This window comes from Arachis hypogaea, chromosome 6, assembly GCF_003086295.3.
Source record: "Arachis hypogaea cultivar Tifrunner chromosome 6, arahy.Tifrunner.gnm2.J5K5, whole genome shotgun sequence".
In the NCBI taxonomy this organism is placed as follows: domain Eukaryota; kingdom Viridiplantae; phylum Streptophyta; class Magnoliopsida; order Fabales; family Fabaceae; genus Arachis; species Arachis hypogaea.
The window spans coordinates 3,959,494-3,973,577 of NC_092041.1; the positions used below are offsets into that span (position 1 = coordinate 3,959,494).

Consider the following 14,084-nt stretch of genomic DNA (forward strand, 5'->3'; position numbering starts at 1 on the left):
TTTACCCTCTAAAGTACAAATTTAAAATTTAGAAAATCCAAATTCTTAACAAATATGTTGAAATATAACAATATAAAAATATTTTTTGTTTATTTATTATGTTAAAAATATTTTTTAATAAAAAAATCTTATAAAAAAATAAATTATAATTTTCAAAAAAATATTTTTTTATTTTTCTAATGCTTTTTACTTTGCTACTAAAGTTTTGACAAACATACTAAAAAATAAAAAAGATTTTATAAAAAAATGTTTTTCTAACAACTTGATGATAAATATATAATCACATTAGAAATACAACTAAATGAGTCATAATAAGATCGTCAAAAATATCAAAAATGATGAAACATAGAAGCCAAATACATTATAAAGTACACAAAATAATCTCAGCACATGGATTCAACAATAGTCTAGTACTGAAGCAATCTAGCCAGAAGTACATAAAAAACTGGGGAAAAAAACATTTCATTAATCTTGCAAAAACTATATCTAGGTGTTTGTTGCTCTTGTGTAAATCTGCTGACTTGCGTGGGCAGAGACCAGTCTAATCGAACCTCTAGCCATCAACTCTCTTATAGCCCTCCTTGCAAGCGATCCATTAATCTGTAACAACGAAAGGAAATAATTACTCTTTTGGGAAGGATAAAACATTACTCATAGTCATACAGTGCTTCATGAATTGAGAATCATATATCCTATTGTGCTAAGTGCAAGCAGGAAGTGTGCTGCAAAAGCCACAATTAGAATGCCTCGGATAGAAAACGATAATGAAGTCATGATTGTAACTGTCAGAAAGAGATCATCAAGAAAGAAGGGCCTTCAATTGTACACATTATTGCGAACTTTAAGCTTAGAGGTGAGGGATATGTAACCAAAAACCAATATGGTTTTTCTGGTTTTTCAAAACAAATAAGTGCTGAGGCCTTTACAAACTAGTGGTTCGGCAAATCATATCTACATGACGGGATAACCTTATTAACAATCAACAGAGAAGAAAATAGTTGTAAAATCCACAAATGAAGGCTGAAGTTGGAGACACAAAGTGGAGTATTGACAACCACAAATAGAAGACAAAATCAACAGTGTAGATAATGGATATAATATATAAATTGCAAGCAAGATCATAACAAGTAACACAAGCCACAAAAACAATATAACAGAAAAACTATGTGAACAAAACTATAAACACAAAATAGTGCATGCAAATCCTTTTAGAATTAGCCCCAAATAATGCAGCAACAGAGCAGGACTGCAGGAACATATAGGCAAACAAGATGAAGAGTTTGAATTTGTCCTAAGCTTACAAACTTGGAATGTCAATAGAGTAAAAAACAAATTCAAAGACACTTCAAAAAGCAGTGACTCCAATCCTAATCACAGCCTAAATCTCAGATCCTACTATAAACACACATCAAGAGAAAACAGTAATGCTTGTAGAGTAAGAGAAAGAAGAGTACCCTCAAACGATCAGAGAGAATGGAAGGAGTGATGAGCTTGAATTTGGGAGCTTCAGAGAGGAGCTTGTCATAAGTACCCTGATCAAACAGCACCTGGTTGTTCACCTTTTCCTTTTGCTTTCCCTTGCTCCACTTCTGTTATTCACATTCACAATAACAAAAAAAAATCTAAACTTTAAAATCAAGCATACATTAACAGCATCAATCCCAAAATTACCTAATAGCACAACTAATAATTCATTTAGGGCCGAAAAGAAAAGAAACATTTATTTTAAAAAATCAAAAAAATAAGAGGGGACCTTCTTCTTTTGCTTGCCACCACCAGATTTGGCGGGCTTGGAAGATGGTGGAGGAGCCTTATCCTTCTTTGGAGCCTGCAATCAACAACACAATGAACCATTTAGAGTGATGTAGAGTGAATCGGAAAAGAAATCAAATTTAGGAGATGCACGAAGAGGAAATTCGCACCATGTGATGGGTTGCGAGGGAGGAAGGAGGAACGAGAAGGGAGTTTCGGTGCGGAGGCGGAAGTTCAGGTCTGTTCAAGTCAAGTGGCAAGAAAGTGAATGTGAAACCCTAGGGTTTTCTATCGAGGGGTTAACCTAAACATCTAAACGACGTCGTTGCACTTCTCTTCCGAAAGGATTGGACTAGTTCTGTTTGGGCTTTCTAGCTCCGACCCATTGTTCATATTTGTCGTCTTTTCAGTTTTCAATGTATTTGGTTTGAGATGACTTACGATGTAGTTGGCTGCCTCGATTTTTTTTAATTGCAGATAATGCAAAACTTATTTTTATGATAATAATGAAATTGTTTAACTAATAAGGATAAAATTAAATGTAATTCATGCAAAGAAAAGGAATAAATTTATCTCTCTTTGATCTAAATTTTTTTCTATATAATAGAAGACAATACCTATTTTTCTAAGATAATAATTTAGTTAAATATATTAAATTATTTAAAAAATTTTACTTATAGACTTTAAATAAGAATAACATTTTTTTAAATGTTGAATAGACAAACTTATTTAATAAAAAAGTGACAAATAAATTTGTCATTTTCAAATTTTAAAAGATTATTTTATCTCATTATTTATAAAGATTGATAAAAAATAAAAAACGAATTCTATTGTGTAAATGGAGAATTTCATTTATATGTATAGATGACACATGTATGCTTATAATGAATATAAGGTGTTTTGCATCATAATGGAAGGAGACAAAAAAATAATACAAAAAATGGATGGTTTTAAATAATAGAAAAAATGGACAATTCTAAATAATAGGAAAGATGGACAGAGAGAAAATGGATATTTTAAAATAATAGGAGGAGAGAAACGACAATTTTAACTATCTAACTAATGGGCGACTAGACGTATCACGTAATTTAAAATTGTTCATTTAAAATCAATATATTATTTTCTTAGAAACTAATCCATTTAAACTAATAATAAAAATTTTAGTGTTAATTTATTTTTTTTATGTATTTTTATTAAAACAATATACGTTAAAATTTAACTCCTAAATTAATTACAGAATATTTTTATATATTTATATATATAATAATTAAATTGTCATAATAAAAAAGTTTATAATAAATAGATAATTTAAATTACTTACAATAATATAATATTTTTTTATAAAACATTAAATATTATTGTAATAAATAAGTAATCTAAATTGCTTAAAAAATTATTATATTATTGCAAGCAATTTAGATTATTTATTTATTATAATTTTTTAAATTCTATTATGATAATTTAATTATTATATGTAAAATATTTACAAATTATTCGTAATTAATTTAAGAGTTAAATTTTAACGTATATTTTTTTAATAAAACATACTTAAAAAGGAAGTAAATTAATACTAAAATTTTTTATTATTAGTTTAAATAGGTTGGTTTCTAAGAAAATAATATATTAATTTTAAATGGGCAGTTTTAAATTACGTGATACGTCCAATTGTCCATTAATTAGTTAATTAAAATTATCTCTTTCTTCCTATTATTTTAAAATTCTCTTCGTTCATCTTTCTTATTATTTAAAATTGTCTATTTTTTTCTATTATTTAAAATTATCCATCTTCTATATCATTTAAAACGTTCAATTTTTTAAATTTAGTTCAATTTAAATCAATGCGATGTAAATTGATAAACGAAATAAATCACATATTTATAAGTACACATATCTCATTTACAATATAAACGAAATAAATCAATGCGATGTAAATTGATAAATATGCTATAAATGATATATTTTGATAATTAAATAATTAAATAATTTATTTAAAAAAGATCCCCATAAACCTACCTTTCAGCGGAGCTCATTACTGCAAAAAACTTGTCTCCCTCCATTATAATACAAAACACGTTACATTCATTATAAGCATACACGTGTCATCTATACATGTAGACAGAATTTTCCATCTACACAGTAGAATTCGCCAAAATAAAATTGTCATTGTCAAACAAAATTTTAAGGATTTTTTGTTAATTCAATGTTTCTTTTTTAAAAATTTATTCATTTATCATTACAATTATCTTTTATTAATTATAAAACCAAAAACTCTTCTACTATTATTTATTTGTCCAAAAAATATTATACAATTATGGAAGTTGTAGAAGCAGGGTTGAATTTATGACTTTTTTTACTTTAATGAAATAATCCTTTAATTACAAACTTTCAATCCGAATCTGTTTGAACTTAATAGCGGAAAATTTATGAGATAATTTCGTTTTGTCTTATGAATGTTAGAAAACATAACAGAAAAGGAAAGAGAGAAGCTAACGCCATCATGTATTATGGTTCAGTTGCCTTGTGCAATGCAACCTACATCAAGTCTCCACCACAACAGTGGTGGAATTTCTATTATAGTTAAAGTATTACATACACCAATTCCAAAGGATTGACACAATCCTTTCCCTCTCAAGTTCTAACCTAACTTGACTTGGTTATGCTAATACCTAAATCTTCAATCTAAGTGCTAACCCAACTTAGAAAGGGGTACCTCATTGGTACAAGACACAAGACATTTGAACCAACCTAAAGAAATCTGAAATTACTCTAGACTTTTCTCTTAAGTGTATCACTTAGATTTTTGTCACTCTTTGGATTTTTCTTGAATTTTGTCATTCAGCCTTTTACCACTCTAGAAATTACAGAAAGATATACATTAAATAGAAATTATAATCTGTAAAACTTGAAGAAGATTGATGGTTCAACAGCCTCTTTTGCTATGAGTTGAACCTGGTTGAGTAAACACTAATCAAGTTCTTCATTTTGGCGGAATGTTTCTTTCTTTAGATAACACTGTCCAAAACGTTAAACCTTTTCAGGAAGTTCTCAATAAAACTCTAACTCTGGTTCTTTCTCCTTGTCTTCAGAAGGAAGAAACATTTTGTTTTTGTATCTCATTCCATGTTACTGAGTTACTTTCTTCCAAGTCAACTCCTCGACCTGTGTGCTACTGACTTATCATTTCACTATTTTCAATTAATCTTTGAATTAGGAACCAGAAAAACAATGAAAAAGTTGTTCAATGATAAACTCAGATCTGAACCATTGAACTATAACTTTATCTCCAAGAAATAATTTTGGCCATTGATTCATAGTAGTGATTATCAGAAATCACTTTCTCCATTTGTCCCAAAATAGAGTGACAGAGAGTTGGAGAAGGAGTGAAAAAAGTAAATTACATGCAAATAGAAATAGATCACATTTAATTTTTGACTTAGCATGAAATGGTTTGATTTGGGTGATTAGACATTTGCCTTTTGGATTAAACTTTCTCTTTCTTTCTTCTATGGTGAAACGAGCAAGAAACGAAGCTATCTTTCTCCTTTCCCTGAGTCTGACCGAAGAAAAAAGTGAACGTTAGCTTTGGAGAGTACCATCTTGGAGGGATCAACTTGGGTAAGCAACTCGGGCTTGAGTTGGCTTCTTTCTATTCAGTCCATTTGATTTCTTTGCTTAGATTCATTGGGCTTTATTGGTTAGAGATCTACTAAAAATCTTGTTTTTGTTTTCTTCCAACTGGGCTGCTGATTCTTTAGCCTGCAACATTTAACTAAACATAATCAAAATTAATTGGGTGATTAACCCAATAATATTTGTCATTATCAAATTAAACTTAGTTAATTTCTTAACTCAACAAATTATAATGTTAATTTTCACGTATTATATAGGTCTTAGTCCAGAGGATGAAACCTCAAATGAAAATATCACATGGCATATATATAGAAAAAAGAAAAGTATACAAGCTGCTAATTAATATATTACAAAATTCAGAAGCCGTTAAGTTGGATCAACAACTAGTGATTAAGAATGTTGAGAAGGACAACTCTGATTTTGATTAAGCGCCTGCCTAAACAATGACTCAATTCCTTCTTTAAGATCTTGAATGCTTGACCCCAATCTCAGTAACTTGTTCTGCAAGTCATCGATGTTTTCTATATTGAATGCGAAGAATTGCAATGCATCATCAACTTTTACAAATTCATTATTGTCCTCTGTGTTGGATAACATCCTTTTGTTGTTCATCAGCTTCGAAACCAACTGCCACATTTTAATGTGTAGATCCAGAAATAAAGTTTAAAAGGAATTCGAATATACCAAAACTAGTAACTTGAATTTCTTTCAACAAGTTAACTGTTTGATATTCTTTGTTGATCGTAGAAGGGTTGTATTTATTTATTAATATTGCAAGTGTGAGAAATATATAAAATTAATTCTGCATCAAAGAAAATGACGGAGTTTTGTTTTTTCTCTTTTTCTACGATCAAAGTGATGGAGTTTTGTTTTTCCTCTTCATTGAGTGAAATTATAAGGTGCTGAAACATTATTGCCAAAATAAATATGTTTCTTTTGCCAAAATTTTGAGTTGTGACATTGGTGATGCATTATAGATTATGCTGTGCTATCTTTCTATGAAGTAGAAATATATTATTAAACTACTTTTCTACTTTAATCCATGACAACAATAAAGAAGTTCTGTAACCCATAAATTCATCTCAACAGAATACATAAGTTCAGTTCAATTCAATCAAATCAACAATCAATAAAATTTTTTCATATATTCTTTTCCTATTCTTTCACAATTTTATCATGGTATCAAAGCCTTGGTATCCTCCTTGAAGAGGATACATAAGCTATCATCTTTCCGGTGAAAAATCACCGTACTTCTTTTTCAACCTCCTCCCACAATAAATAATCAATCTTCTAATTTAACTCAGAATTCAACCAATCTCTATTACACCATCCTAGTAAAAATCCAACATCAGTCTTTGTTATCTCTGTTATAACAGAAAACAACTATTATTCATAGAATAGTCACTATGGCCTATCTGCGCCTTCTTCCGGCAGTTTCATCTGCGTCTCCTTCCGGCAGTTCCGTCTGCATCATGTTTCAGCAGATCAATCTGCATTTTATTTTAGCAGTTCCATCTGGACTATTATTGCGCTCTACGCGCCCTCTAAAGATTAATCTTATTGCGCTCCACACGCTTATTTTTCCTTTTTTTTAAATCACTGCTCAAGCACAGCATCTTCTTTTATATTTTTGCCGTTGGCAGCTCAAGCTTCGCACGCATTTTTTGAAGATCGCTGCTATCTCTTTTTATATTTTTGCCACCGACAGCTCAAGTTTTGCTGCACGCATTTTTTGAAGATCGCTCGCTGCATAAGCACAGCATCTCCTTTTATATTTTTTTGCCGTGGCAGCTAGCTCCGCCGCACGCATCTCCCTTTGCGTCACCACGTCAGGCGCGTCTTCCTTAACAATTTCATCAGAGCTTATCCAAGTTGTGGATTATTGACATCTTCCATCCACCAGCTTGAGGGGGCGTATTAAACTACTATTCTACCTTAGTCCATGACAACAATAAAAAAGTCTTGTGTCTCACAAATTCAGCCCAACAAAATACATAAGTTCAGTTCAATTCAATCAAATTAACAATCAATAAAATTTCTTCATCTATTTTTTTCTGTTTTTTCATAATTTTATCATATATATCTATAACTTAAGCAGAATGCATATTGATTTAATTTGTTTATTTATCATTATAATAACAAAACGACAATAATAAAATCATTCATTAGATTCAACATGTGGAATTTAAGCCCATTACTTATAATTGCTAGCAATAATAGAATTTTCATCATTGTTCAACCACCAACTTTGATCAGTTTCAATATTCTTCCAAAATATCATGTGTATTTTACTAACATTAATCAAGTTGAAAATTAAGTAAAATTTTTCTGAACACTTTAACTATGTCTATAAATATAGATTCATTTGAAACAAAACAGCTATAATTGAAGTCTCAAATCAAATAATGTATACTGATTAGCAAATTTTCATGTACAAGTGTATGAATATGATATTATTGTACAAATTTATTTTAAAAAAATAAGACAAATTTAATACGACACTAAAGAATTGCCCAATATATGAGATGATATTAACCCAAGTGTGTTTGAGCAATGAGTATATATTATATGAAATATTTTAAGTGTATCGAAAAGTATCAATGTACCAATTATTTTAACCATTTATTTTAATTAATATATATTATATATATATTTTTTATAATTTAAATCAACGGTTAAAATAATTGGTACACCGATTCTCTTGTTGCGCTTGAAATATTTCATATATTATATAGAAAGGTTATCAGGTGTATTGGGAACACCGGTGTTCCAGTTGTTTTAACCGTTGATCTTAATTATAAAAAATATATATAATATATATTAATTAAAATCAACGGTTAAAACAACTGGAACACCGATGTTTTCCGGTACACCTGATAATTTTCCTTATATTAATAGCGAATAGTATAGTACGGAGGTAGGGGACGATTTTGCAAATTGGACTTTTGCAAAGGTCCGATCAAATCACATCTTGTGCCACATAGGATTCACTATTCACACAAATAAAGTGGAAAATAATTAAAGATGCAAAACCAACAATAACAAAACCTTTTTGGGACTCCTTATTATCTTTAAGGCAGACATGACACTGAGATATGGATATTAAGATACAAAATTGTATTTGGTAGAGAAGATATAAATAGAGATAATGTGTTCAGAGATATTAAATTAATATATTTTGTATCCATTCTGACAAAAAAGATACAGAGACACTAACAAAGGATACAACTTATTTTTTATTTTTTTATTATTTTTTTTAATTTTTCATAATTAAATTTTTTATTATTATATTTTTCATCTCAAATTTTTTGAATGAAAACAAATAAAAATAAATTGGATTTTTATAATTTGTTCTAGTTTATCACCAAATAGAATACAAAAACACAAAATTTTGTGTTTCTGTCCATCAGTGTCTTGTCCTGTCCTATTCTCAGTATCTTGTCCTGTCCTGTTTTCGAAAACAAACACAGCCTAAATGGGTTAGGCCACAAAGGGTAATGAATCATATTCTTTTACAGAAAGTAGAGGAACCAATAGAATATTTGTATAATATATATAATGGAGGTTTAGAGAGTATTAGAGATATAACTATTAATGTTATGTTTTTCCAATTAAAGTTTTTGGGATTAGTGGTATCATGACATGATATTAAAACTCGAGATCCGAAAAATCAAGAGTTCGATCATTGCGGAATCCCAAAATTAGTTTATCTTTTTGGGAATGAGTGATTTCATAACTTGAGATGCTTATTATCCCTTAGTACTCAGATAATTATTTTGGATAATACATTATACACTTAAACCATTAGCTCGTAGCACTACTCATTCTTTTATTATCCTTTATGGGTCGTTGGTAATGAATCATGCCTCCGTAGTCTGTACAAATACAATGGACCATGGACAATATGGTTAACCTATAGATGTGTCCAATACCAAAAATTCAACTGGGTCCCATTTCATAGTTAAAACGGAGGAGATGAAATAAATGGCCTAAAAAGTGAAATAAAAAAACATGAACATTTCCCTGGGAGTCATAGTCACATATAGTCAATAGTCATATACATCCATCCTCGATCGTTACGTACACTATACAGTTGCAAATCAGGAGTGAGGAGTGAGGAGTGAGGAGTGAGTAATAATGGCAGAAGCAGGGAGTGAGAGCGTTTCCATTCCTCGCGTGAACCTTGGTTCCCAAGGCCTTCAAGTTAGCTTCTTTCATTCACTTAATCCATGTAATTATTTTCACCCCCAATTCCTTGAAATTCCTCTTTTTATACGTAGGTTTCAAAGTTGGGGTTTGGGTGTATGGGCCTCACTGGAGCTTACAACGATCCTCTCCCCGAACAAGAAGCCATATCAGTTATTAAGCATGCTTTCACTCAAGGCATCACATTTTTCGATACTGCTGATATCTATGGTTCTAATCATGCTAATGAACTCTTGCTCGCCAAGGTACTAACTACTCACTAATCATCGACATTACTTTTACAAATTGGTGAATTCTTGTAAGTATGGTTCTGCTGCAAATTAATGAAACACAATTTTGAATTTCCTTCTTGGCCACAAACCAGGCTTTGAAGCAATTGCCTAGGAACAAGATACAGCTAGCAACAAAATTTGGCGTTTCAAAACCAAACCCTGATGTGCAGATCAAGGGTACACCAGACTATGTGCGGTCATGTTGTGAAGCCAGCTTGAAACGCCTTGACGTTGATTACATTGATCTCTATTATCAGCATAGAGTCGACACATCAGTGCCTATAGAACAAACAGTAACTCATGCTTTTAGTTTCTTCCTCTTTTATAGACCAATGAAATCATTTTATCTATATCCGCCTTATCTCACTTGATGCATTCTGATATCTGAATAACTTTGGTGTATGCAATAGATGGGTGAACTTAAGAAACTGGTTGAGGAGGGAAAAGTGAAGTACATAGGGTTATCTGAAGCCAGCCCTGATACTATAAGGAGAGCTCATGCTGTTCATCCTATTACAGCAGTTCAATTAGAGTGGTCCCTTTGGACTCGAGACATCGAGGACGAAGTAATCCCTCTTTGCGGGTTAGTTATGGCTGTTTTTCTAGAGTTTCTACTTAAAGAACGTAGTGATTAGATGTCAGCTACTTGAAACTATGTCTCTCTATGTGACTACACTTTTATTTTACCTTTTATCTTTGTGCTTGTTTTAATACAGGGAACTTGGTATTGGAATTGTGCCTTATAGCCCTCTTGGTCGTGGCTTTTTTGGCGGCAAGGGAGTTGTGGAAACTGTGCCTTCTGTTAGCACCTTGGTACCATATTCGATCACTATGGTTGATTTAGTTACATAGCATCAAATTTGTTATTGGGATGTGGCTAATTAATAAACAGCAAGGAATAATTCTTAATCCTAGAAGGATTATTGAACTAGTTTGTGAGTTTAAATTAGACTGTCATCCATGTTCTTTCTCTAAGTTAAAGTTAGTCATCAAAGGTAAGATGATTAGACTTGGTTTTGCTACGATAAACGTGGCAAAGATGAATTCTGATCTGATTGTCTGATTGCTTGTTTATTTCCCATTTTAGAGCGGTCATCCCCGTTTCCAGGCAGAGAACATAGAGAAGAACAAGAAGATATATGAAAGAATAGAAAGCCTTGCAAAGAAGTATGAGTGTACCACTCCTCAGTTGGCATTAGCATGGGTACTCCAACAAGGCAATGATGTTGTGCCTATTCCTGGTATGAACTTTTGTTTTTTCTTAATAGAAACTTGTTCCTGGTATGATCAAATGTGTTGCTTAGCTTGGTTGTAACAATGATGTTGATGGAGCTAGAGTTTTATAGGAACTACTAAAATGAAGAACCTGGATCAAAACATAGGTGCCTTGTTGGTTAAACTTAGTGAGAACGACCTAAAGGAAATTTCGGAAGCAGTTCCGATTGATGATGTAGCAGGAGATAGGCACTACAGTGAAGGGACTGCTAAATTTACTTGGAAGTTTGCTAACACACCTCCAAATGATTCAAGTGTCTCAACTTGAAGCACCTATAATAATAGGGAACACAAAACGATGAGTAAAGGGTAATTCTACACCAACCAATGTATGATCCAGATGTATAATACCTTGTTTTACTGGAAAATGTTTGAATGTGAGTTCCTTGAAAATACAGAAAGATATTAGTCCAAGTGTATTCTAGTTGGTTGGTTGGGTAGATACTACATGATGTCTCAGTTTTATGTGTAATCCAGGTTTGTGTTGTAACAAAACTTATGTATAATAATAGGGTTTCCTTTATTATCCATCCATGTACCTGCTATTCATGAAGTTATTAGAGTAGCATTTTAATTATTCTTATTTATCGAATTATAAATCATGATAAGGCAGAAACAATAAAGCGACACAACACCACAATCCGTCATTCTTATTTACCGGGTTTTTGACTTTTGAATACTTGCTGACATTATCAGTGACGATTAAGATCCAGATCTTTTGGTCAAGATTTCAAATCAAAACACAAAGTAATATCCAATATATGTGGGTACCAAAGTATTAACTTTGATACATCTAAAGAAATCAAGCCTTGAAGTACTTCCTTAATTATTATTCTATCACATTTATGTCTATGTCTACAATTTTTTCTTTCTTTGGTTTTTCTCTCCCTCCACGTCGCTATATTTCTAAATGGCATCACTCTGTTTATTCATCAATAAGTGTTTTGTCTGATGTGAAATAATTATATCAGTGGCTGTTTCCACGGCTTGAACCCGTGACCTTGAGGTCACGTGGAGACAACTCATCCGCTGCTCCGAGGCTCCCCTTCAACTAAAGAAAAAAAATAAATATAAAATAAAAAATATAAATAAAAGAATTTACTATAATATTATTATTTTAATATAATAGAGATAATTTATATAAATAAAAAGATATGAGTTTATTTGTTACATATATAAAAGGAGAGAAAGAATATTGTTTTATATATTCGTAATGGAAAAGTATAGATAGACAATAAAAATACTAAATAATGTGAACAATAGAATATCGGATGTTCATTTCACTAGGTGTACGGATGGTTATTTTAATATTAAGATTTAGGTGGGTAATTTGGAGATGTAGTGTGTTTTTATTTGATTTGTAGTTGTTCATGTTGTTCAATAAAGTCATTGGTTATCTAGCATAACTCATTGGTAATATAGAGAGAGAAAATTATTATTGCTGTATCTATTATTTCTAACGATGCCTTCTATTTATACATGTAAGATGCCCTCATTTTCAACCCTCATTAACTTGAATTCACCTTCAAAAAGTGATTCATTCAATGTTAACCCAAGTCATAAATGGGCATCTATATTTGTTTTTATCACAATACTCCCTCTTAGATGTTCATTTAAAATTATACCTCGTTAAAATTTTACTAAAGAAAAACTTAATGGAAAAAAAAGTAGTGAAGGAAAAAGAGTACAATATTCTTTGTGGTGAGACTGTCTCATTAAAAATTTTGTCAAGAAAAATCCATTAGGGACAAAAACCTGACCAAAGAAAAAAGAGTATAACCTCCCTCTCTTATCGACAGTATTTAATATCTTGGAATCGGCGGATTCCAATCTGCTGTACCAATCTTTCAAAGGAGAATTATGGAAGTGACTTTGTAAATAAATTTGCCAGATTATCGCTTGAGTGGATCTGTTGAATATTAATTGTTCCTTGATTATCGCTTTGTTCTATCACCTTTGATGTATCCACCCTTAAGTTAAGAAATACATTATTTATTATCTTCAAATATAATAGTTGGACTATTTTATGATCAATCAGTCCACATGACGATAAAATACATTGGATTAAACTCTTGAGTCAAAAACACTCACGACTTGCTTCATGTATCGCTAGTATTTCAGCATGATTAGAGAAGGTTGCTGTTATCACCTGTTTCGTAGACCTCCATGATACAGCTGTATTACCATAGGTGAATAGGTATCCTATCTGAGATCTTCCTTTGTGTGGATCAAACAAGTATCATGCATCTGCATAGCCAACTAATTGTGACTTTGATTCATATGGATAAAACAGTCTCATATCAACAGTTCTGTGAAGATATCGAAAGATTTGTTTGATTTCATTCCAACGTCTTCTGGTTGGAGATGAACTATACCTTACTAGTAAATTCACAGCAAATGATATATCGGGTCGTGTATTATTAGCAAGATACATTTAGAGGTGGAAATAGGCAGGACAAGCCAGACTTTACTCTTAACAGGTCAGACATGTAATATAGTATATTGGCCTTAACCTGGCCTGTAGCCTGGTATAGACTTTTTAATGAGTATTGAGTCTGGCCTGTTGTTAAATCTGGCCTGGCCTAAAACCTGTCAATAGGCATTTTTTTTAATAATAATTAAATTTAAGATATAATTTAATTTTTAAAATTATAAAATATAAAATAATAGAATTGGCCAGTATCTATTGTTGGCATTGTTGGTACTGAATGATTAATTTCTTCTCCATTTAAAGAAATAGAATTAGCCAATGGATTATTTGGAGTTACAGATTCAGCCATTTCTAAAGTCTATTGTAATGCCTAAACAAAAATTAATAGACAACATTATCTCATGATTTTTTTTTTTACTTTCATCGTATCAATAGCATAAAGTAAGAACCTTTTCATGAAGAAAAAAAAAAGGATAAAATTTTATATTCGAAAAAATAGAAATAATATCACAACACAA

General features: G+C 31.1%; 2 protein-coding genes across 2 annotated transcripts; one reads left to right on the top strand and one right to left on the bottom strand.

Annotated features, from left to right (window-relative positions):
- Nucleotides 1-266: 266 nt before the first annotated feature.
- On the bottom strand, nucleotides 267-2,170 carry LOC112695433 (small ribosomal subunit protein eS25y). Its single transcript, XM_025747775.3, has 4 exons — nucleotides 1,923-2,170; nucleotides 1,754-1,828; nucleotides 1,455-1,589; nucleotides 267-600 (listed from the first exon to the last, which is right to left on the bottom strand). Exons 1-4 carry the CDS (start codon nucleotides 1,923-1,925, stop codon nucleotides 487-489), a joined length of 327 nt encoding a protein of 108 aa, XP_025603560.1. The 5' UTR covers nucleotides 1,926-2,170; the 3' UTR covers nucleotides 267-486.
- A 7,228-nt stretch (nucleotides 2,171-9,398) lies between these two features.
- On the top strand, nucleotides 9,399-11,663 carry LOC112695435 (probable aldo-keto reductase 1). The gene is made up of 7 exons (XM_025747777.3): nucleotides 9,399-9,585; nucleotides 9,663-9,833; nucleotides 9,953-10,153; nucleotides 10,271-10,443; nucleotides 10,577-10,673; nucleotides 10,948-11,101; nucleotides 11,207-11,663. Exons 1-7 carry the CDS (start codon nucleotides 9,520-9,522, stop codon nucleotides 11,401-11,403), a joined length of 1,059 nt encoding a protein of 352 aa, XP_025603562.1. The 5' UTR covers nucleotides 9,399-9,519; the 3' UTR covers nucleotides 11,404-11,663.
- The last annotated feature ends 2,421 nt before the right edge of the window (nucleotides 11,664-14,084 follow it).

What these genes read in the sequence shown, in the direction of transcription:
- LOC112695435 (XM_025747777.3), top strand. Translation starts at nt 9,520, where the DNA reads ATGGCAGAAGCAGGGAGTGAGAGCGTTTCCATTCCTCGCGTGAACCTT. An exon ending in ATGAACTCTTGCTCGCCAAG is followed by an intron (nt 9,834 to 9,952) that starts GTACTAACTACT and finishes GCCACAAACCAG; the next exon opens with GCTTTGAAGCAATTGCCTAG. An exon ending in TGATGTTGTGCCTATTCCTG is followed by an intron (nt 11,102 to 11,206) that starts GTATGAACTTTT and finishes AGAGTTTTATAG; the next exon opens with GAACTACTAAAATGAAGAAC.
- LOC112695433 (XM_025747775.3), bottom strand. An exon ending in GTGGCAAGCAAAAGAAGAAG is followed by an intron (nt 1,590 to 1,753) that starts GTCCCCTCTTAT and finishes TGTGAATAACAG; the next exon opens with AAGTGGAGCAAGGGAAAGCA. An exon ending in TTCTCTCTGATCGTTTGAGG is followed by an intron (nt 601 to 1,454) that starts GTACTCTTCTTT and finishes TCGTTGTTACAG; the next exon opens with ATTAATGGATCGCTTGCAAG.